General features: G+C 40.6%; 3 protein-coding genes across 6 annotated transcripts; 2 read left to right on the top strand and 1 right to left on the bottom strand.

Annotated features, from left to right (window-relative positions):
• Positions 1 to 149: 149 nt before the first annotated feature.
• On the bottom strand, positions 150 to 6,260 carry LOC147156818 (guanine nucleotide-binding protein subunit alpha-13-like). The gene is made up of 5 exons (XM_086064021.1): positions 5,622 to 6,260; positions 4,171 to 4,397; positions 2,493 to 2,543; positions 1,410 to 1,610; positions 150 to 1,245 (listed from the first exon to the last, which is right to left on the bottom strand). The coding sequence occupies exons 1-5, from the start codon at positions 5,902 to 5,904 to the stop codon at positions 874 to 876; spliced, it is 1,134 nt and encodes a 377-aa protein (XP_085920147.1). The 5' UTR covers positions 5,905 to 6,260; the 3' UTR covers positions 150 to 873.
• Positions 5,664 to 15,882, top strand: LOC147156819 (regulator of G protein signaling 9-like). Of its 3 annotated transcripts, none has more exons than XM_086064020.1 (19): positions 5,664 to 6,828; positions 7,681 to 7,777; positions 8,017 to 8,067; positions 8,134 to 8,240; positions 8,986 to 9,037; positions 9,112 to 9,170; positions 9,251 to 9,327; positions 9,588 to 9,669; positions 10,590 to 10,652; positions 10,772 to 10,903; positions 10,985 to 11,046; positions 11,183 to 11,296; positions 11,361 to 11,476; positions 11,546 to 11,633; positions 11,779 to 11,917; positions 11,991 to 12,073; positions 12,146 to 12,269; positions 13,640 to 14,037; positions 14,727 to 15,882. In XM_086064020.1, exons 1-19 carry the CDS (start codon positions 6,760 to 6,762, stop codon positions 14,887 to 14,889), a joined length of 2,076 nt encoding a protein of 691 aa, XP_085920146.1. In that variant the 5' UTR covers positions 5,664 to 6,759; the 3' UTR covers positions 14,890 to 15,882. The 3 variants fall into 3 exon arrangements, with proteins under 3 accessions (XP_085920146.1, XP_085920144.1, XP_085920145.1); XM_086064018.1 differs by having other exon boundaries at positions 5,669 to 6,828; positions 10,874 to 10,903; XM_086064019.1 differs by lacking the exons at positions 5,664 to 6,828; positions 7,681 to 7,777 and adding an exon at positions 7,873 to 7,937 and having other exon boundaries at positions 10,874 to 10,903.
• A 1,996-nt stretch (positions 15,883 to 17,878) lies between these two features.
• On the top strand, positions 17,879 to 22,425 carry LOC147156820 (parvalbumin, thymic-like). 2 transcript variants are annotated; one of them, XM_086064023.1, is made up of 5 exons: positions 17,879 to 19,367; positions 20,305 to 20,370; positions 20,443 to 20,575; positions 20,657 to 20,766; positions 22,255 to 22,425. In XM_086064023.1, the coding sequence occupies exons 2-5, from the start codon at positions 20,310 to 20,312 to the stop codon at positions 22,281 to 22,283; spliced, it is 333 nt and encodes a 110-aa protein (XP_085920149.1). In that variant the 5' UTR covers positions 17,879 to 19,367; positions 20,305 to 20,309; the 3' UTR covers positions 22,284 to 22,425. The 2 variants fall into 2 exon arrangements, with proteins under 2 accessions (XP_085920149.1, XP_085920148.1); XM_086064022.1 differs by having other exon boundaries at positions 17,884 to 20,370.
• Positions 22,426 to 22,965: the final 540 nt, after the last annotated feature.

Consider the following 22,965-nt stretch of genomic DNA (forward strand, 5'->3'; position numbering starts at 1 on the left):
TTGTGCCATCAGTAGGCAACTAAATTCCAGTTGCGAGTAGCTGGGAAACACTGAACGTTTTGTGGCATTATTGTTTGGTGATTTACTGTGTGATTTTTTGGAAAAAATGCAGTATGTGCCATGGCTCAATAAAGATTGGGACGCACTAATTGTCAATTGCAGTGTTACCCAAACTTTATTGAGCCAATGCACAATTTACGTTGGAAAAATCTCATAGCACAACAAACAAATGACAAAACAGTGGAAACATGGGGTTAATTATGAATCTTCTGCTATCTAGTGGAATAGTATTTAATTCTTCTACCTGTCACCATTGCACTGGCATAGTTAGATGAACAAATACATTATTTATATTACATAATTGGATCATTTCCCGCAGCATACCTGATCTCTCAAGGCACACTGGCTGCGAAATAATTGGTGGCAAAAATGCAGAATTTTAAACAGTAATTTGGTCTCTGTTAAGGCATCACAGGTTCAGTCGTTTTTTCCTGCAGACGTTCAACTCGTGAGCTAGGAAAGAGGGCGGGACTGAGAAGATTTGGGAGAAACGGTATAACGGGGAGTGTCTGCTGTTTATCTATTCACAAAGCAGCACGGGGCAGGTAGAGGGACAGTGCAACAACCAACTCGAGTTATTTTGCTTAAATTCAGTGCTCGGACAAAAAAAAAAAAAAAAAAAAAGACGGCACGGATGAAACCTTTGAGCATCCTCTTGATTCCCCCGTGTGAAACGTTCTAACGTAGCCAAACGACGTCTCGACAGCGTCACAAACTACCGAACCGCGGCTGACTAACTAACATAAAAGCAGCCGACGCGTTCTAACGGACGCTTCTTCTAAAGTCCCCTTTTTTGAAGGTCGCGCACGGGGGTCATTGGAGCATGAGCTGCTTGAGGTTGTCGTGGAGAATCGTGTCCTTGACGTCCCGGAACACCAGCCGGATGTTCTCCGTGTTGATGGCGGTGGTGAAGTGGTGGTAGAGCGGCTTCTGGGTGGCGTCGCGCCGCTTGGCCCGGAAGCACTCCACCATGAAGGCCTGCACGTCGGGCAGGCTGTGCTCGGGCCCGCTGTAGTTGGGGAAGTAGTCCTTGAGAGGCACGCTCTTCACCTTCTCCTCCAGCAGGTCCATTTTGTTGAGGAAGAGGATGATGGACACGTTGGCGAACACGCGGTTGTTGACGATGGTCTCGAAGATGTTGAGCGACTCGCACAGCCGGTTGGTCTGACGGTCCTCCATCAGAACCTGCGAGGAGCATTCAAGTGAAGTCATTAACAAAACACAAAATTAATAGCGCTAAAAAAAAAAAATCATCCGTAATGCCAGGAAAAGTGCGTCATGGAACATTGTAACTAATTTGGTATCTGCCCTAATCAGGTGTGGAAAGAAGAAAAGAAGGCCCTCCTCACCTGGTCGTACTCAGAGGAAGATACCAGGAAGAGGATGGAGGTGACCGAATCGAAGCACTCGAACCAGCGCCGCCGCTCGGACCGCTGGCCGCCAACGTCCACCATCTTGAAGGGGACGTTCTTCAGCTCAAAGTCGTACTCGTGGATTCCCTTGGTGGGCTTTCGCGCCAGCAGGATGTCCTGCTGACTCGGCAGGTAATTCTGGAACACGCGGAGACACAATTATTTGACTTTTATGGGAAAATGGGTTGATTCTTTTCATTGGGCAGCGACAATGTTATTTTGTCCTATTTATTTCTACAGATTTTTTTTTGTCCTATACAAATTCATAACATTTTAATACCTCAATCTGAAATGTAGTTTTTATAATTTTGAAAATAATTAATAAAAAAATAAAATAAGATAAATCAATGCTAACACACAATTTTGACATTTTGATTTTTTCCAAAATTATTTAATAAAATGAATTACACAAAACATTTCAAATGTAAAAATGGAATGCTAAAAAACATACTACGCTACCATTTGTGTTTTTATTTTTGCTGTAATAGAACAATGTGTAATTGCACATCCACAACAGTAGATGGCAGTATTTTGTCTTTGTTTACTTTAATAATCCTGTTCAAATTTTAATCCCTCATTCGAAAATGTATTTTTTATAATTTTATAAATAGATTTTTTTAAAGATAAAAAGATAAATCAGTGCTAAAAAACAATTTAATTGTTTTTATTTTTAAAATAATTTCATAATAAAATGAATTATACACTCACAAAAATATTTCAACCCTAACTTAAGATTTATGTAATTTTTACATGACAAATTCCCATTCATGAAATCACCATTGTTTTCTTTTAATATAGAAATGGAAATTAGTGTGACTGTATCGAATGCTGTGGCCGTCTTGGTGGTGAAGAGGTTAATTAAGCGGATCTCCCAGCGGCGACGTCGTTGTCTAGACACGTGAGATATGAGACCACAGCCTCAAACATTAAAAAAATAAAAAATAATAGGGGGTGGGGGGATGGATGGGCGGGGCTTAACTCTGGGTAGGAATCTCCCAAAAAACAAACAAAAAAACTTACCGGCTCGCCAAGCTTATCCAGATTATCCAAGAAATACTTGACGGACTCGCCCTGCAAAACACACACGCACGAGCGCGTTACAGTTAAGTCGCATGTGAATGATGCGGTTGGACGTGTCACACAGACGCGCACACATAAAAAACGTCGTCTCGTAAGCTTCTGCTGAAGGGGCAATTAATGCAAGCCCCAACACGAAGCCGCACAGAGTCACATACATTCCTTCATCAGCGCGCGCGTCTGTGTTGAGATTTCCCTTATCGTTTTTCCTGGTGTCTCTCTGGGGCTTTTAGTTATGCTGCCACTTCTCACCAGAACAACCTTTGCATGCATTTTGTGTTCATTTCACTATTTGACAGCAAAAATGCAAACAACCCGAGTGACGCATTTACCAAACATTTCAAAAACCAAACTGACGTGAAGAACCTGTATCCATACTCTCTTTCTTTTTTTTTCTTTTTTTTTACTACAGTGGCCCCTAACCTGAAATTTTAGGGGCACAAATAGAAAATCTAGCGGAACACACTTATTTTCACTAAATGGGCTGAAATGCATGAAAAAAATATTCAAGAACATGTTGTCGTTTTTTCTAAGTCGGCAAATTACTATCAAATTTTAAGGGTAAAATGGCACCGTTTTTTTCGGTGACGAGTTGGAACAGTTACGCTATAATGCGGTGGGAGCGGCAAAAGACGCTCAAGAGGGAGGACGGGCGCAGGGTGACGTTTCAAAACTGTCGACGAATCAGTCAGACGGGGCGAGAGAGGGAATTAAAAAAAAAGGAGAAGCGAGACAAGAACTGCGAGATTTTTCCGTGTGCTGTGAAAATGAAACTGGAACATTATTGTATGATTGTCAAAAAAAAAAAAAATCTATATTACTCATCGCACTGATATCAGGCCCCAAAACATCAACTGAAACTATTAAATTCATTGTTTTTATTTATTGATTTACTTTTTAATGGTGTGGTGTACCTCGAAAAGGTAATGACCTCATTAATCCGCGGCAAAAGCTGTCCAGATTCAAAAGGTGCCTTCAAAATGTGATCGTTTACCGTTGGCCTGTTTACGCAGCAGACTAATAGGGCCTGATTTAAATAGGGCCTGATTTAACTACGTCTTTTAGATACATTCCATATGTTCAACTAAATTCTAAACGTAATCCCTTTTTCGATGACAACGGTGGCCTGTTTGGGCAGCGAACTAAAAGTAGAACTTCAAATGGCGGAAAATGCTTGCGATATTTGAACTTCCATGTCAGGCCCTACACTGCGTGCGCAAGTAACACGACGTGGGCAAGCCGAGGCCCCCTGTTTGTAAGCATAAAGCAGTTTAACGACAGATCAACATTCCAGCTCTGATCACACTTGTGTCTTTGCCCCGCCGTTAACAAAACACCATTGAGAAGCTGCGGCAGCAGCCTTGTGCAACTCCAAAAAAACCCATAAAAAAAAAACGTGGATTTTCATGTGAAAGCGACATGAGGAAGTGTCAGACGCCGTGAGTGATTCTCAATCTGTGGTTATGGGAATCCGTGAACATCTGGGCGAAAATGTCAGCATCTTACGACAAGGGGGAAGGTGTAAACAGGAAGTTAACCGCGTCACATGACTGTCCACTCAACAGTCAGCTGGGAGGGAAAGGAACGGTTCAGTTATACGCGTTGATGTCTTTCGACCTACCAGCTGGAACTCGCGCCGGCGGTCGTAGGCGTGCTGGATGCCGGTGTCGGCCCACAGGGCTTTGATGGCCGGCAGGTACTGCAGGAAGACGGGCGTCTCCAGCTGCCCGCGGACCATCTTGGCTGAACGCGTGTCGAACGCCATCAGCTTGTCGCCGCGCTGCTGGTTGCCCGGGTGCCCCCATGGGATGTGCAGTTTCTCGCGGGCGTCCACCAACACGCGTATGCCTGGAAAGGGGGCAAGGATTAATTGCCGGGCTAATTAAATGCATAAAAATGTTTTGATATTAGAAAAAATAAAAATACATGGAATAAATAACCCTTATTATTACTTTTTTTTAAAGAATCCAGACTGAAGAGAAGTAAATTACGATGTGATAATGTGTCTGGATGTGCGGTTTTTATTTTTTTATGCATTGCCGAGGTAAGATCAGAACTCAAAATATGATCACGACATCCCTAGTAAAACTTCCCGAACCAGTGAGCAATTGCACATTCACCTGCTGTGGAGAATTAAACTTAATACGGTGGTTATTTTCGCCGTGAATGGCTCTGATTGGTCAATCGGAATTCTCGGCCTATCATGAACGGCTATTTTACCGTGATTACCGTAGGTTGGCCGTGGAAAGGTTATTTCAGCGTGATGTGTTACGGTTCAACTGGCTCCCGATACTTGTGGCAAAATAACACTAGACGGCGAGATGTCGGTCACGGCAAAATAACCACTGCGTAAACTTTTGGCTTTTCCCTATCAGGTGTCGCCACCATAAATGAGCTCATCTATCTATGGCAGCAAGGTTTAGTGACAGGCAGAACAATTTAATATTGTTCCACTAAACAGCAGAAGGTACAATCAACCTAACCTAATTTACATTTTTAGTTTGTTTGATGGCCCGCCTACGTGTGATTGTTATCATGCAAAATACGTGCCTCGGCTCAACAAAAGGTTGGGAAACACAAGATTATGTCAATGTATTACTGCCAAGGTCACACGCCTAAATAACCATGTAGCAAAGTTTGTACCTAAACTCCATATTAATTTTAGAAACACACTACATTGACTATGCAATGATTTATTACACCTGTGTGTATTTTATTGTATTGCACGTTGACCTTCGTCTTACTTTCCATGAAAAGTGACAATACAGGAAGACGTTCCATCCCATTTGAGGTTGCTTGTTTAACAATAATTCCCATTAAAACTACTTTTATCACTTCTTAAGAAGTAAGGTTAAAACTAAGTGGCGATGCAAAACGATAATGTATGCTTAAAAACAGGTTTAAACAGGCAGAAGAGGGCTCTCGTGTAGGGTGTGTCGAGGACTGTTTATGTGCCTCTCTGGCAAACTTTTCCCGGCCATTATTAAGCAACAAAAAGCTGGCCTAGCCACACTATCACACGTTCAAAAAGCGCCATTTTATGCATTTAAAAAAAACTAACTCGAATTGTACCTTTGATTACGTTGCTATAAATGGTTGCTCGGAAGTCCTCGCGGGCTCTCTGGTCGAAGTCCTGGCCGTGGATGATCCGCATTTGTTTGAGGAACGTCGACTTGCCGCTCTCGCCCGCGCCGAGCAGCAGAATCTTCACCAGGCGTTTCACGTAGGTTTTCTCCCGGGAGAGCCGCCGGTCGATCTCCTTGGAGCGGCGGACCTGCTCCACCTCGCCGCTGTTGAGCAGACACACGGGAAGGCAAACTTTGAGCACGGAGCGCGACGGCAGGAAATCCGCCATGTTCGCGAGAGCCTCATCGATGCTAATTTGGCTGCGCTGTGCGGCGGCGTCAGGAGGCACGGGACCAAGCCCCTTCCCTCCACTCAGGAAGTAGACTTGTTTGGTCGGCCGTCTGCGGTGTGCGCGGATACGGTGCGATTAGCTCGTTAAAAAAGATGACATATCTTATCTTCTGGCTGGTCAGACGTCCAGGAAAAACGTATTTATATCGACTAGTTTACACATATGACGCTAGGTAGGAGGAGAGGACGCCATGTTAACATGAACGGAGGTCTTGGGTGTGTGAATTTAACGACACATTTCAATTAATAAGTAACAAAAAAAACAGCTTTTTATTTTTATGCAAACACTGGAACGGACATAAAACAAAACTTTAAACTCTTGATAATGAACAGCGCCCTCTAGAGGGGAGTGGTGGTTATTGTTTAACTTTTGTGGTAGAAAAAACGCCGCCTTCTCATTGGTCGACTCCTGTCAGTTTTGAGGTATGGTGCGTTCCATGACAGCGGAACTGACCATGGTTATTAAAAAAAATAATAATAACGTTTATCATCGAACAAACTGAATAGGGCCTTAACATAATTTAAAAACGCAGCGCCTGAGTGTATATTGTTAAAAATGTAGCAAACAATCAATGCAATTCTGTCGATTTGCATATGATAACAATGTTACTCCCCTTTCCGAGCTTGTGGGGAGTACGGGAAGGCACCACCGTTATTGATTATCTCAAGTCCCCTGCAGCCAGCATCCCTTCGCGACACAGAGCTCGCAGTTGCATTCATTTGAGTGTGTATCTGTGCGCGCGCGCGTGTGTGTGTGTTTGTAATAAGTGGACATTATCATCATCGGAGCATCATGACAATTAGAAACACTCTGCGGGATCACGGCCAGAGGAATCGGCCACGGATGGCGTGTCTTAAAAAGGTAAGACTCATACAAAACACACAACCTGCCCTCAGGTTCCATGATCCATAAGTATGGAAAACATAATATAATATTATTTTGTATAGACTATTTCCTCGGACTATCTGCAATGATGCTGTTTGCATGGCTTCAAATAATGAACCAATGAATCAGTAAACATGATTAGAAATGTATATGTTATCAGAATGTCATCTCCTACTTACTATACTGTTCACCTCACAGTAATAAGGTCATGCAGTTTAATAAGCATTAAGACAGGATCATTGTCAGTAAAGCGGCCCCCATACAGAAAGAAGTTAATCCAGCTACTGGATCTTGACTCATCTCGCCCACATCACGCGTGAGGAGAAAGGCGTGGGCACCTTTATTTTACACTTCTGTATTGCTTTAGCTCTAAGTTGGCGGATGTCATTTCAAGGCAGTTTACTATTTACTAACCATGCAAATGTGCTAATAAAACCCTTCTATTACTGCTATTCAAAGCATGAAGCGGCATCAAACATACTCAAGAATCTCACGCAGAGCGAAATTATGTTAACTGATTCAAACGTGCGTGTCATCTTAAAGTAGTGCTCAATTCTTTCGGAGGACTTATTACGATGTGAAGATGCCACGAAAAACGGGATTCAAAGCATGAAGCAACAATCAAGGTTGACATGTACATTTTATTCATATATTAACTGTAACGTTTTTAATTGCCGTTTTAAACTTCTGTGACTAAAAGAACCGAGAAGACATTTGAGTCCCAAGCCGCCCTCGCAATCTGTTGTCAAAGCAACCCATCTAGCCCCCCTCACCAACCAGCATCCCCCCCACATGGGTTGTCACGGTAACCTCTTCCTCCCCCCGCAGGCGGAAAAGGTACTGCTGGAGATGCAGGATCCCAAATCGGGAGTAAAGTCTCAGCCGCAGCGACTGGTCATCACCACCATACCGCACGCTATTACTGGTGAGCGCGTGCACACACACACACACACACACACACACTTGCACACTGATATAATACACACTTGATGCTGAGTGATTGTGTAATCAGCGGCTGAGACGCGTGGCCTCAAACTCGAGCGCTGCAGATTTTGTCGCCATGACAACCCCGCGGACTCGTCAAAGTGAGGGAAGAAGTAGGAGGAGGGACTTTATTCGTCTTTATATGTCAGTCAAATAATGTCATGCATTTGTGGTCTCTAGGCGAAGACATGGTTGCGTGGCTGGCAGACAGATTCCAAATAGACACAAGAGGTGAGTTTTAAGCCTGAACTCTTTCAAAGTCAACACAACAAGACAAATAAGTGTCGCTGTGGTCAGAGGCCAGGAGTTTGGGTTCCATGCTGGTGGCGCTGGGCTTCGTGTACCCGCTGCAGGACCACAAACGCTTACTGCTCAAGCCTGACGCGTCCCTCTATCGCTTCCAGGTAACGCAACAAAATTGTTTCGAATTAATTTTTATTTATTTACTACAAACAATGACGTATAGAGAGTGGCAGAACAATTGAATGCTCTTCCACTCGTTAGCAGAATTTATCCTCCTAATTTGAGTTACCAGGACTTAAAGTAATATGAGTTTTAGCGTAGAATTATGCCATTTAAGGTAATAGTATGTTGACACTAAGCACAACCATAAATGGATTTTAAAAATAACATAAAAAAATTATTACAATTATTAACAAGACTGTGTCGAGGTTGTAACCCCCCTCCTTGTCATTGTTGATATATATTCAAATACACCCACCCCAAAATAAAAAGAATGAGGAAATTGACTTTCTTTCCTGCATACGATCTGCATGATGCAACTTCCTGTGGTCCAAACTCAGGAACGTGACTAATGCGTGAATTTAAATCTTTTTTTTCTCAAAAGAAAATAAAGTACAATTGGTAAAAGGATTATAACAAATTGTATATGATTGAAATTGTTTATTATTATGATAGGTAACAAATGCTTAAAAAAAAAAATTGTATTTAATAAATATGAAATCTGATCAATTTTTTCATAAAAAATATTTTGCAGTTAATTATTTCATGCGTTTATACATTTTATTCCCTGGGGACTTACATGGACTCAAACGTCTGACAACAATTTTGGTTGTTTGTTTTCCATGCTAATTTTTTTTTTAAATATCAAATATAAGACGCATAACAGTAACACGCTTTTCCTTACAGACACCATACTTCTGGCCCGCCCAGCAGTGGCCTGTGGAGGACACCGATTACGGTGAGTATGTGACAAGATTCTGCACATTAACAAACTGCACACTGCATGCTCAAATACGCGTCCCTGTGCTGCAGCAATCTACTTGGCCAAGAGGAACATACGCAAGAAGGGAATCCTGGAAATGCACGAGCAGGTCAGGGAACGAGATCGCGACTGCAACTGCTGCCGCTGGAGGTGTTGACGATTGTGTTGTTATCTCCCGCCCGCCCTCAGGAGCAGTACAATCGTCTTCACAAGTGGATGAATCACAAGTGGGACTTCATCGTGATGCAGGCGAAAGAACAGTACAGGTAGGATGGGAACATCATCGGGGTTTGTTTTTGTCAGAGCCATATTTGGTCCCCTAAAATGGACGGATGGCGGGGATACAAAAAATCTATTGTATATAAATAAAAAATAAAACAATGCAAAATGTCAGACAAGCTAACAAATAAAATCTGTGTTGCAATGTTTTAGCACACAAAGTATTTTTATACTATTGAGATTTTTGTTTTACAACATTAGGATGTGAATGTAAAAATACAATTAAGAGTGTTGTGTGTGACCTTAGGGCCGCCAAGGAGAGGAAGAAACCAGACCGCGTAGTGTTTGACTGTCAGGAGAGGGCCTACTGGGTGGTCCACAGACCAGCGGTGAGACAAACACGCACGCACATACACATTGGTTCGTGTGCTTTACGTGGCCATCATCCACTTGAAGACTGGAAATACATTGCGCCTCCTTTCTTCCCGGGGTATCTCATTATCTCTACCCGCGATGCCACGTTGCCATCACATCTCCCATCAGACCCAAAAGGTCACGGCTGATTAATATTTCACATCGCATAAGGAAATTACATCGCTTGCCTCCGCACTGGACTCCCGTCGATTTACTGTCAAGTTTATGTATTAAGTCTTTATTATTCATCGCCAAATTTTTATTTTTTCTTTAAATACGCAGTCATATTTAAAAAATATATTATTTACATTTCAACTTAAACTGATGAAAATATGAAAAATGTATGTAATATTTTCAATTATTTATTCTGTATTAAAGTAATTTTTTCAAATGAATGGATGCGTGTTTATTAATTCAAAAGATACATTTTCTATGAATTCTTTTTTTAATTAGTAGCCGCATTTTTATTAATTGATTAATAGCAATTCCATATTTTGGATAACTTTATATGAACAACTATTTGTTGAGTAATTATGTTTATTGTGTAATGTACATTGATTAATTTGAGCAAAAATATTAATTTAATTAATTATTTAAATACATTATATTCATTAATTTTATGAAAAATATTCAAATTCACGTATATTGTACTTAGAATTAAGTTTTCTGCAAATTAATAGCTAATTAGTTATTATTTAATTATTTATTTATTTTAATTTTTTTTTAGTTACTATATTTAACTCATTCACTGCCATTGACGACTATGTCCGTTAAAGATCCATTTTAATTGGGTTGATTTGAGTTATTAATAATTGTGTTTGTTTAAATGGTTAAAAAAATTCATAAAAGTGTCCGCATACTTATTGACGACTTATTTTGCCATGTGTGTGTGCAGCCTGGCACCGTGAGCGCCATGGACTACGGACTCGATCGGCGAATTGATCCGAACGCAGAGGAGGTAACAGGTGAGCGGACAGGATTTCCATCAATCAGCTATTATTAATATGAATAATTCTTTAATGTGCTTTTTCTTACTAAGCATGTTTTCCTCTTTCCTTTGTCTTCTGTCTCCTGCAGGCCTTTCTTGCTGCTCTCTTTCTTCTAAAGTTGTCATCTTTCATACGTTTCTTCGTTTGTAATCTCTATCGTCACATGAGGGTTTTTTTTTTCTTCTCGCAGGTGAAAACGCCCGACTACTATGAGAGAATTGTAAGAATCTCACATCTGCTTTTGGGTTGATTTCTTTTTGTTTTATATCTTGTATATGTTATTTTCTTTTCCTCTTTGTAGATGATCTTCACCCAGCAGTCCATCATGAGACCCAGAGTCAAGTCGTCCGTGTCCATCGGCGCGTACGTTTATTGCGTTGACGATTTGTGAATTATTTCTAATTGTTCTGTTTGTTTCTATTGTACCAGATTTGGTTTCTCATGAATAACTTGCAAGGATCGCATGACAATTTAAAAAAAATAATAATAATTTGTCCAGGTTGGTGAAATATTGCGCCACCTACAACAATCACGACCCGTTCCTCTCCAAATGTCTACCCAGCAATCCCTGGCACACCGACGACATCACATACTGGGCCTTGAACATGCCCAAGTAAGTGCACAATCACGTCACATTACACACGATTACTTTGACACGTTTTTCTTCCTTGCGGCAGTGTGGAAACGCCGACCAAAATGCGCGTGGAACGCTGGACGTTCAGCTTCGGCGAGCTGCTCTCGGACCCTCGAGGGCGCGACGACTTCAGGCGATTTCTGAAGAAAGAGTTTAGTGGTATGATGAAACACGGCGGCGATGACTACGGGAGACATTTTGAAACACAAAATGGTGGCTGTTTTGCAGGTGAAAACTTGGCATTCTGGGAAGGATGCGAGGATTTGAAGTGGGGCACGGCGGCGACGATGCGAGAGAAGGCCGAGCAGATCTATAAGTAAATTCATGGATTATTTCTAGTCAGGGTTGGGAGGGGGGGGGGGGGTACATGTAATGGGATTACTCAATCTCTAATTCATTATATTACTGGAAAATATGTAATTACTCTACAGGAAATTTTGATGATGATCTTCTTATCGCAGGACCTTCCTGGCCCGCGGTGCCCCGAGGTGGATCAACATCGACGGGAAGACGATGGAGGTCACCGTGAACGGCCTGAAGCATCCGCACAGATACGTGCTGGACGCTGCCCAGACCCACATCTACATGCTCATGAAGAAAGTCAGTAAGCGCGAAACCGAACGTTGCCGCCATTCTCCTTTCAAAGAAGTCACCGCTGAGTGTGGCATTTCAGGACTCGTACGGCCGCTACATGAAATCTCAGGTGTTCAAGGACACGTTGAAGAAGTCCATCTGCCCCGAGGAGCACAAGTTCACGTAGGTGGTCGGCGCCTCCTTTAGTGTTTGGTTGTTGTTGGTTTTTTTCACCATTCCCTTGCGCTCTCCCAGGGACGCCCAGTTGGAGCAGAACGCCAAGAACCGGCGGCCCAGCGTCAGCCCCATCATCCTCCGGCAGCAGGAGCTGGAGGAGCGCGCCAAGATGGCCGCCAACGCGCCCGTCGACATCACGCAGGTCATGAGCAAACTCAGCAAGCAGAAATGATAATGCTGTGTGTGTCTGTCGGCTTGTCCAGCTTCAGGTCATATTCATCATTTTAAGTAGTTAAAAAAAAAAATTCTCCCCCAATATTTTATTGATAGTTCAGTTTTCTTAATACAAAAATGCAAATAACAAACATAAATTAATAGTAAAAAAAAATACTTATGTATGACTTTTATTAGTGTACTGTATTGACTATAATTATGATTGTAATCATTATTATTATTGTTAGATTGCACACATTTAAATTGGTAAAACTTGTATTAGTATTATTGCAACGTTGTACTGTAATATTTGTTGGATAAATATGTATCTGTTTTTTCCCAAAAAATGGGTAATTATAATGTGTTCATTAAAAAAAAACTATTTTTCATAAAATAATTGGTTAATTGATGAATTGTAAATAATACATTGTAAAAAAAAAACTATAAAGCCAACAATTTTATATATCCATTTAACAGTTTTGTTTTAATTCACTTAATGAATGAGTTGGTTATATAATTGCAATTAAACTTTGCATGTAAATATTTACCATCATTATTTATTATTATTATTGTTATTATTATACAACCAAAAACATTTTCAAATGACAAATGAATTATTATAATAAATTCAAATAATTATTTTACATATACAATGCATTTGACATTTAACTCATCTAAAAAAAAAAAACATGAAGTTTAGCCTTTCTAACTGAATGTGATTTTTAAAGGAAAAGAAGATTTAAAATAAACCAAAAAATGATCATGCATATTTATTATTTTATTGAAAAAAAAAAAACCTCAATTTAATAGATGTTATCTTAGCTCCAAAATGTGTTGCTTCATCTATTGTCAAGTAGAACAATAAAAACATTGTGTTAAGAAAATCGGCATATAAAGCATCAACAACAATGTCCATGTGTTATATTTCTGTACGTTGGCTCTGTTTATTGTTTGCCCCCCATCCCCCCCCATCCAAGATTCCACACACAACTTGTACTGTCTGCCGCATGCATGTCGTGGCGACTAATAAAACATCCACCAGCACCTCATCTGTCTGTTCCGTCATTCCCCCGCCACTGATGTCCACCCGGCCAATGATGACCATGCTCATTAAGTTGCATAATGTCAACTGAAGAGTCTAATGATGAAAAACGTAAGCAAAATCATATACAGTATTTTATTTATTTATTTATCCATTTATTTGACTTACTTTACTTACTGCAACATGTTGCGTTCATGTGCCTGTTAATGTTAAGTGTTATCTGTGTACTATCTGTCGTGTAATAATAATGCTCAGCCCTAATTCCTTACATTTTAAATAGCAACGTCTGTAATCTCTTTATGTGTTTGATCCCACAGCTATGTCGCTTCACCACCCCGGTGCCCCACCTGGCCGTATACTCCGGCCTCATCGACTCCCCCACCGCCTCGTCCTCCCTCGCCGTCTTGGCCCCGTGCCCGTCCCCCGTCAGCGTAGCCCCGGACAGCACCCCCGGCTCGGATCGGCGGGCGGAACCCGGGGTAGAAGCGGAGCGGGACGGCGGCGAGGCGGCGCGAGCCCCCGGCCCGACGTGCAAGTCGCGGGTGGCGCTCTCGCTGCGGCGGCTGCTGAGGCGGGGCTGCGGCGTGGGTGGCGGTCCCTCCGCCGTCTTCGCCAGCCTGTCACCCAAGTGCCACGCGGCCGCCGGGGCCAGCGGACGCATTCGGCCAATTAGTCCGGACGCCTCCAGCCAGGCCCCGTCCAGGAGGTTTGGCAAGTGAGTGGAAAACATTTACAAGGATTATTATCAAATTATTTGTTGTCATATGCTGGACTTTCACTTTTGATACTATGAGAATGTGTACCAGCCTTAAAAAAATGTTTTAATGTGTTTTTTAATAAGGAATATGACATAATTAAATTGAATGCTAACCATAAAACCATTTTTTGCCACATTTTTTTCCTGATGTTCATATCATAACCACTTAGGGGCAGTATAATGCAGACATCCGCATATGCATATTCAGGGGAGAGGCTGCTAGCAAAAATCAGTTCATAATTGACACCTATATAAATGCTTTAAAAAAATATATATTTTTTGAAAAAACGCTAACTTTGTGTAGAATTTTCTACCAAAAAATCACCCCAAAAAAAAATTCATGGGGAGAAAAAAAAGGAAAGAAAATACCAAAACACAGACGCTATTCATTAGCTCCTCTATGACGTTGTCCATAGTTTGTTAGCATTAAGCTAAACAGCATATCTAAAGCATAACTACAGTAGGTGGTTATTTCAAATACGCAATGTGTCATTCTCTTAGTGTGTTTGTTCATTTTGACGGTAAACTTCAACTGGGAGTGGCAATGAACTCAAAAGCTCAAGTATTATTGTGTTTATTATTTTATGCAAAAAGGAGGTTATTACTGATGAGAGGAGTGATCAATGAAATCCTCCTCCGTGCGGCAGCTTTTTCCAGATCAAGGTGGATATCCCCCCGGAGTGTCGGATCTACCCCATCGAGTCCGAGGATGAAGACGAGGAGAACCGAGCCGCCTCCCAGGGAGCTTTGGGAGCCAAGGAGATCATCTGCCCCTGGGAGAGCCTCACCTCTCACAACGGGACTGGCTAAAAAAAATATTTAAAAAAAAAAGAGAGAGAGAGAGAAAAAAAAGGTACCGAAAGTTTTTTTTTCTTTCAGCCTTCTTTGTAACATTCCAGCTGAAACGGGACCCTCTAATATCTGCTGTTAGAACGTCTGAAAAGCTTTTCAAAGTGAATTGTAGCGTTCGCATTCAAACCTCATTCCGAGTAGCCCCAAATGCAGCCTTATTGTTATACGCCTTATTTAGTTTTGCCTTACACCGACTAATAATGTCAATTAAAAAGCAAACCTACTGTCTTGAACGGGAAAACTCCAATATATATATATATATATATATATATATATATATATATATATATATATATATATATATATAGTATATGAAACAAATCAAAAAAGTTTTTAGTGTTCCCCTGCTATATTACAGATTTTTAAGCAATCTTTTTTTATGGGCTTTTATAGTATACTTATTCACTGTAATGCCCTCGTATGTGGGAAAGGAGAGCCGATGCGCTTCTCATCTGTTTCTATAGCACCAGAAGAACAGTAAAACACAGAAAGCACACCCACACAGAAGCTGCTGTCGTCCACAGACTCGCGCAGACTTGCTGACGTCACGCCAACAGACTCCGCCTCTTAAAGGAACATGCAGACACCAAAATGCAGTAGTGTTTGTACAATTGACATTTCATAATGTTTAAAAAGTGTGTTTTAGCGAGTGTTTTATTCGGTTTAAATGTGGTTAAAGTATGTGGGAAGGGTAAAATGACATTTATATATATTTTTTAATTTGATCCATACTGAGGGTTCTGCAATGTATCCCCGCGATAAACCGGGGGTTCACTGTACACGTTTTTTCACTGGACCTAAACAATGCAGTGTACATTGAGATGGGTTCTTGTGGTAAAGTCATTTATGAATTTTTATTTAAATGGTGTGGTGTTGGACGGGTACATTCCACTACTTGTGTCAAGTGCCTCAATGATGAGTATGTGAATAAATAACATGTCTTCAAATGAGGCTTATTAAGGACGCGGGTGTTTTTATTCGCGAGTATTTTTTTACGTTTGATGTGAATTAGTGGAATTAAATACAAAATAAACACAAATATATAACGATAGTGTTTTCCAACCTTGCTGGTTGTGACCCGGCTGATCGTGCCCCCCCCTCTGGCAACAAAATCACTGATGCTGGAGTTCTTGCTTGCCACACCCGGACAGCATCAGGATGTTGTTGTCAGAAGTTCGCAACGGGCCGTGGAAGTCAAAAGATTCTGCAACCAAAGCAAAAGCATTCACAGTGAGAGAGCTTGTCCCCAAGTATTTCTGTTTCTACATGATACGGCTTGTTCTCGTTGCGTTTCACATTCTATTTTCACATGATGGATGGCGCCCGTCTCAGTTGCTCAGAATCTGATATAGCTCCGCAGCGTCTTGCGTCCAAATGTCACACGGACGAGTGAGACGGCTTTGGTTTCAGTTTGACTGACTGCATGCAAGACTAATTATTACCCGCCGCGCTATAGATTCTATACTGTGCCGCGAAAAAGAATTTGCTCCTGTCCTGATTGTTTTTTTTGGTTATTTATCCAATCCACTTTTTTTGTGTCCAAAGTGTTGCACGTTGACATCCGAACAATATTATACACATAAATATAAATAAAACTATACAAATAAAAAAAAAAGTCAATGAAATTATCAAATAATTAAGTAAAATAAAAAATACATTAAAATACTTATTTATTTTTATACACCAAACGTGTTTCAGAACATCAAGACAATTCTCACAAAGACAAACCACATTTAAAAAAATACCTTGTAAAAGGGAAAATAAATTTGGGTCAGATACAGTTGATCACAAAAGTAATGTTTTTGTAAACAGTCAAATTTATTCATGTAGCGCTTGATCACAAAATGGTTATATATTATTATATTATTCACATCCTGTGACTGAAATCCCCCAACTGGGCAGGGGGAAAACTTTTTTTTTAATTGGGGAAAAAAAGACTAATATTTGAATAAATCATGTTTCTGGGTCAACGTTATACAGCTTATATAACAATGTGTATTTACTGTCCCCTCAAAATAACTCAATACAGTACACACTACAGTAACGTAATGTCAAAACTGGCAACAAAAGTGAGCACACCCCTTTGTGGGAAAAAAATGTGAGAGTCTATAGATTTGGTTTCCCCCCTCATTGTTATTAATGACTTAAAAGGGAATTAATTACACATTTAAACGTCATTAAAAAAAACATCATTAAAACATTTTGTCTGCATTTTTTTTTTCAGTTCATCTACAAATGAACTTGTATTGAGCAGTTCAAACATATTTTTAAGCTTTTTTGTTCTTTTTCTGTATGCAATAGAAACACCTAATTATTTTTTCTAATGCTGAAGTTGCAAATTTTGTCAAACGCTGACATTTGGACTACTATGCACATTTTGTGCAGCATGTTGCCACAGCTTTTGTCACTTAAATGAAAAAAATATATACAGCATTTATTATTTTCTTATCAATGTCCATCCTCTACAAACTGAAACTAAATGATGTAATATGACTATGAAATTTCAAGACATATCTGTTTCAGTATCTAATCTTAAATATGATGAGGTACACACCACACAGGAGCATGTAGTGTTCAGCTATTCCGAGTGTATGTAACTGCATACTGTCTATGTATGTACATATATTAGGGTTGGCTGATATCAAAAGTTTGCCCACACCTGCAGTATACACACATGAAACCTCCACAGTTTCTCCACAGCATTACTAACTAAGCGTCCATACCTGTGCTTGTTCCCACGACATGCTGATGACTCCCAAGACAAAGTCCCAAAATGACCTGTGGATCACTCCTTATTTAGCAAGTGTCTCCTCTTGAATCCATCTGAAAGCTGCACAAGCACAAACACATCGCTTCATAACACGCCCATCCCCCCCTTTTTCCCACATCTCATCCATCACTCAGGAAGCCTGGTCTTCCTGAAAACAAGCGCGGGAGTAAGGAAAGGCACAAGGCCGAGAGGGTGGGACGGGGGTGCAGATGTGCGAGGGGGGAGCAGAGGATGTTTTTGTCGCTGTTGCACTCCTCGGCCAGTCGCAGGTCTCACCGTAGGCTCATCCTGAGGAAACGGGGCTCGCGTCACCATGTGACCGAGCCAGAGGGCCTCACGTGGTGCCTGTGTGACGCCATAACGTCCGCTATGTTATTATTATTATTATTTTTATTATTTTAGTCACATCTACATAAAATGTTATATTCCTAACGTGCATGATTTTGAATGTGGGAAGTATACGCACAGAAAACAGAAAAAAGAATGAGGGAACATCAAACTGAAATTTGAACCGTGAACCTCAGACCATGTGGCAGATGTACTAATCAATAGGGATTCGAACCCTGAACCTCAGACCATGTGGCAGATGTGCTAACCAGTAATGATTCGAATCCTGAACCTCAGACCATGTCAAAGATGTGCTAACTAGTAGAGATTCAAACCCTGAACATGAGACCATGTGGCAGATGTGCTAACCAGTAGGGATTCGAACCTTGAACCTCAGTCCATGTGGCAGATGTGCTCACCAGTAGGGATTCGAACCCTGAACCTCATACCATGTGGCAGATGTGCTAACCAGTAGGGATTCGAACCCTGAACCTCAGACTATGTGGCAGATGTGCTAACCAGTAATGATTCAAATCCTGAACCTCAGATCATGTCAAAGATGTGCTAACTAGTAGGGATTCAAACCCTGAACATGAGACCATGTGGCAGATGTGCTCACCAGTAGGGATTCGAACCCCGAACCTCTGTCCATGTGGCAGATGTGCTCACCAGTAGGGATTCGAACCCTGAACCTCAGACCATGTGGCAGATGTGCTCACCAATAGGGATTCGAACCCTGAACCTCAGACCATGTGGCAGATGTGCTAACTAGTAGGGATTCAAACCCTGAACATGAGACCATGTGGCAGATGTGCTCACCAGTAGGGATTCGAGCCCCGAACCTCTGTCCATGAGGCAGATGTGCTCACCAATAGGGGTTCGAACCCTGAACCTCAGTCCACGTGGCAGATTTGCTCACCAATAGGGATTCGAACCCTGAACCTCAGACCATGTGGCAGATGTGCTCACCAGTAAGTCACAGTGCTACCCGCTAAAGGTACATACTTTATTTAGTGTTACTTAAATAATAATACTTGCTCATCTATGGTGTTTTCCATTATGTTTTAGCATTAAGCTAGCAAACTTAATCCAAAGTTATTTCTCTCATATTTTCATGTTGAGCTTGACATTAAACTTCAACCGTCTTATCTTCAGATCTGCGAGGCAGCTGTGCTAACCACCATGCTTCCATATGCTAAATGTAGCATGCGGCGATAAGGAGACACGCCCACGGAGCGCGGCCTGATAGTGACAGAGGCCCGGATAATAACAGGATGTTTACAACTGGTGGAAATGCTGCACGGGTGATTAAGATGCCGGCGAGGAGCCAGCGAATGAGGTTGCAAGGAAATGTTAACATCGGTCCATATGACCGATGTTTATTATCTATCCATTCTTTTTATATACTGCTTGTCCACTTTAGGGTTGCGCAGATCTGGAGGTTATCCCAGCTGACTTTTGATTGAAAGGCGCTATATTCCTAGCCAGAATTCAGGAATTTTGTCCAATTTCAACTTAGTGGGCTAAAAAAAATAGGACTTGCCTACTTGAGGTCATGTTTATTTGTTCATATGTTCATGCCGGTGATATGTCATGACAAAGCAATTAAATGTTCTTCCACTAGATGGCAGTAAGCACAATGAAGATGTGTCCACCTGTTGCCATTCATACCACGAGGTCAATAAATAGGCCCAGTTATTATTTTTAAAAGCATTATTGTTTGGAATTTATTTCATCATTTTTTTTCTTCAAATTTTGATTAGTTTGAGTAAGGTTTTAGAAAAGAATTGTTAGTTTAAATATTTTTACAACATTAAATGGCAAAGATGAAAATGAAGGGCATAGTCAAATCTAGTTTTATACATGAAAAATGTAGTTTGAATTTTTTTTTAAACAAAGGTTTCCAATGAATGCTTAGTTTAAGTTGATGAAATTTGCAAAAATAAAATAAAAATGATATAATTCCAGTAGAATTATAGTTGGTTTTATAAATGAAAAATGTGGTTTCAATTACTGCTATTATTGTTTTTGTTTTTATAAGCCCTTGCTTTCATTTAATTTTGTTTACAAAAAATGCCTTGACTTGAAACGTACTTGTGAATGCGACCTGTGCCATGACATCCATCTTGTTGCTTGGCCGGCCCCTTACGTTAATAACGTCTGAAGTGGTCAGCTGCAGGTGACAGCGGCCAGAAGGACGCTGGTGGTTTCTGACACCCGCCTTGTTTCTTTCCGAACATCAAACCCTGCGGCGGCTGCGACCTCGACCACAACAGTCATCATGGCCATTACTGACGTTCTCGCCGTCTCGGACGTCACCTCTGCTCTTAACGCGTGTAAAGGTACGAACTTTCCCCTTTCTTTTCGGTTTGGTGGCAGGACTTGAAGCTTTATTTGTGTTTCTCTTCTTCCAGCAAAGGATTCCTTTAACCCAAAGATGTTCTTCAAAGCTGTGGGTTTATCGAAAAAGACTCCAAATGAAATCGAGAGGGTCTTCAACATCTTGGACCAGGACAAAAGTGGCTTCATCGAGCAGGATGAGTTGCAGTTGAGTTCGTCGTTCGTCTTCTGCCTTTACTTCGGCTTCTTCTATTCGTTTCCCGTTAGCGTTGATGATGTCGCTATTAGACTCTTCCTGCAGAACTTCTCCAAAGGAGCCAGGACGCTGACGGCTGCTGAGACCAGAGCCTTCCTGCTGGAAGGAGACTCTGACGGCGACGGCAAGATTGGATGGGAAGGTAGTTGATATATTGATGTGTTTATTTTCATGACAGGGATGAACATTTGTGACGTCAGGGTTCGTTCAAGGTTTCTTAAACGTTCTCTAAACAGTCTTAATGCTTCTTAACTGTTCTCCAAACAGTCTTAATGGTCTTTCTTGTCACAATAACTTTTTTCAACATGTTCAAAATTTGTTTTATCGAACCCTGACATCAAATCAAGATTCGATGTTGTAGAAGCATTATGCAAAAAAAAAAATGCTATCCAATGTTGATTTAGCATTAGGGTTCGTTCAAGGTTTCTTAAACGTTCTCTCAACAGTCTTAATGCTTCTTAACTGTTCTCCAAACAGTCTTAATGGTCTTTCTTGTCACAAGAACTTTTTTGAACATGTTCAAAATTAGTTTTAACGAACCCTGACATCAAATCAAGATTCAATGTTGTAGAAGCATTATGCTAAAAAAAAAAATAATGCTATCCAATGTCGATTTAACATGAGGGTTCGTTCAAGGTTTCTTAAACGTTCTCTAAACAGTCTTAATGCTTCTTAACTGTTCTCCAAACAGTCTTAATGGTCTTTCTTGTCACAAGAACTTTTTTCAACATGTTCAAAATTTGTTTTAACGAACCCTGACATGAAATCAACATTCGATGTTGTAGAAGCATTATGCTAGAATAAACAACAACAAAAAAGACAACGCTAACCAATGTTGATTTAACATTAGGGTTTGTTCAAGGTTTTTTAAACATTCTCGAAACAGTCTTAATGGTCTTTCTTGTCACAATAAATTTTTTGAACATGTTCAAAATTTGTTTTAACGAACCCTGACATCAAATCAACATACAATGTTGTAGAAGCATTATGCTAACAAAAAAAAATGCTATCCAATGTTGATTTAACATTATGGTTCGTTCAAGGTTTCTTAAACGTTCTCTAAACAGTCTTAATGCTTCTTAACTGTTCTCCAAACAGTCTTAATGGTCTTTCTTGTCACAAGAACTTTTTTCAACATGTTCAAAATTTGTTTTAACGAACCCTGACATCAAATCAACATTCGATGTTGGAGAAGCATTATGCTAAAAAAAAAAAAATGCTATCCAATGTTGATTTAACATGAGGGTTCGTTCAAGGTTTCTTAAACATTCTCTAAACAGTCTTAATGCTTCTTAACTGTTCTCCAAACAGTCTTAATGGTCTTTTTTGTCACAAGAAAATTTGTTTTAACGAACCTTGACATAAAATCAACATTCGATGTTGTAGAAGCATGATGCTAAAATGAAACCAAAAAAACGTAAATAGCATATTTGTAATGATTTGTCATTGCTAGGAATATAAAATGTGCCATGTTTGATGGATTTTTACCATTTTACAACAAGTAAACTTGTGTTTTTTTAGAAATCAGACAATTAGCTTAATTCCAATGGTAAGAAGTAAGTCCACTGAAACCTGTCATAATAAGTTGCTATCATATATTTTCTTTTCCCTCTTTTGTTTTATATTTCAGAGTTTTCTGCCCTGGTCAAGTCTTCATAAGAGCAGAATTATGTCTCCGTGGTTTACGGCGTGGTAATCGTCTCAGGGCGGATGCTAACTGGCAAGAGTAAACAAGAGATTCTATGTGTGTAGAATTGTAAAACATTCCAAGTAAAGTGTTTCAATAAATGGATCCTCGCTGTTTTGTGTTTTTTTTTTTTATTCTACTCGTAGTAGTCGTGTACACGTTTGACCGCAATCGTTGTGATGCGCAGGTGAGAGCGCGCAACAATTTGGCACCGTTCGACGAGGGAACCCTGAATTCTGGCCCGGCTTCAAACTGGCAAGCGGCGCGGCGGTTTTGTGCCAGTACATTTCCTGCACTCGTGTCAAACGAGGCGCGTTTATTTAAAACTCGCACACTCGCGAGCAGACGAGTGTAAATAGACGAAGGCCGTGCAAAGTGTTCAAATTACAGAATGAATATAAGTTGTAAAGTTTTATTTCAGCATACGTGTTTAAAAAATAAAAATAAATCTGCATATGATTTAAATTAATTGACAGGTCTTGAGTTATTTACAGCCCTGGTAAATCCATTCAAGTTCATTTGACTCAAATATGAGCTTTCCGACGGGGGGAGGATTATCCCGGCTGACGTCGGACGCTTGATGGGCTTTAATTGCTGCTCTGTTAGGATATTTGTAACGCAACACGGATATTGAAGGAGGTGCAGGAATAGTTA

The sequence above is a fragment of the Leptonotus elevatus genome, chromosome 20 (genome assembly GCF_054856555.1).
Source record: "Leptonotus elevatus isolate MCC_2025b chromosome 20, RoL_Lele_1.0, whole genome shotgun sequence".
Taxonomy (NCBI): domain Eukaryota; kingdom Metazoa; phylum Chordata; class Actinopteri; order Syngnathiformes; family Syngnathidae; genus Leptonotus; species Leptonotus elevatus.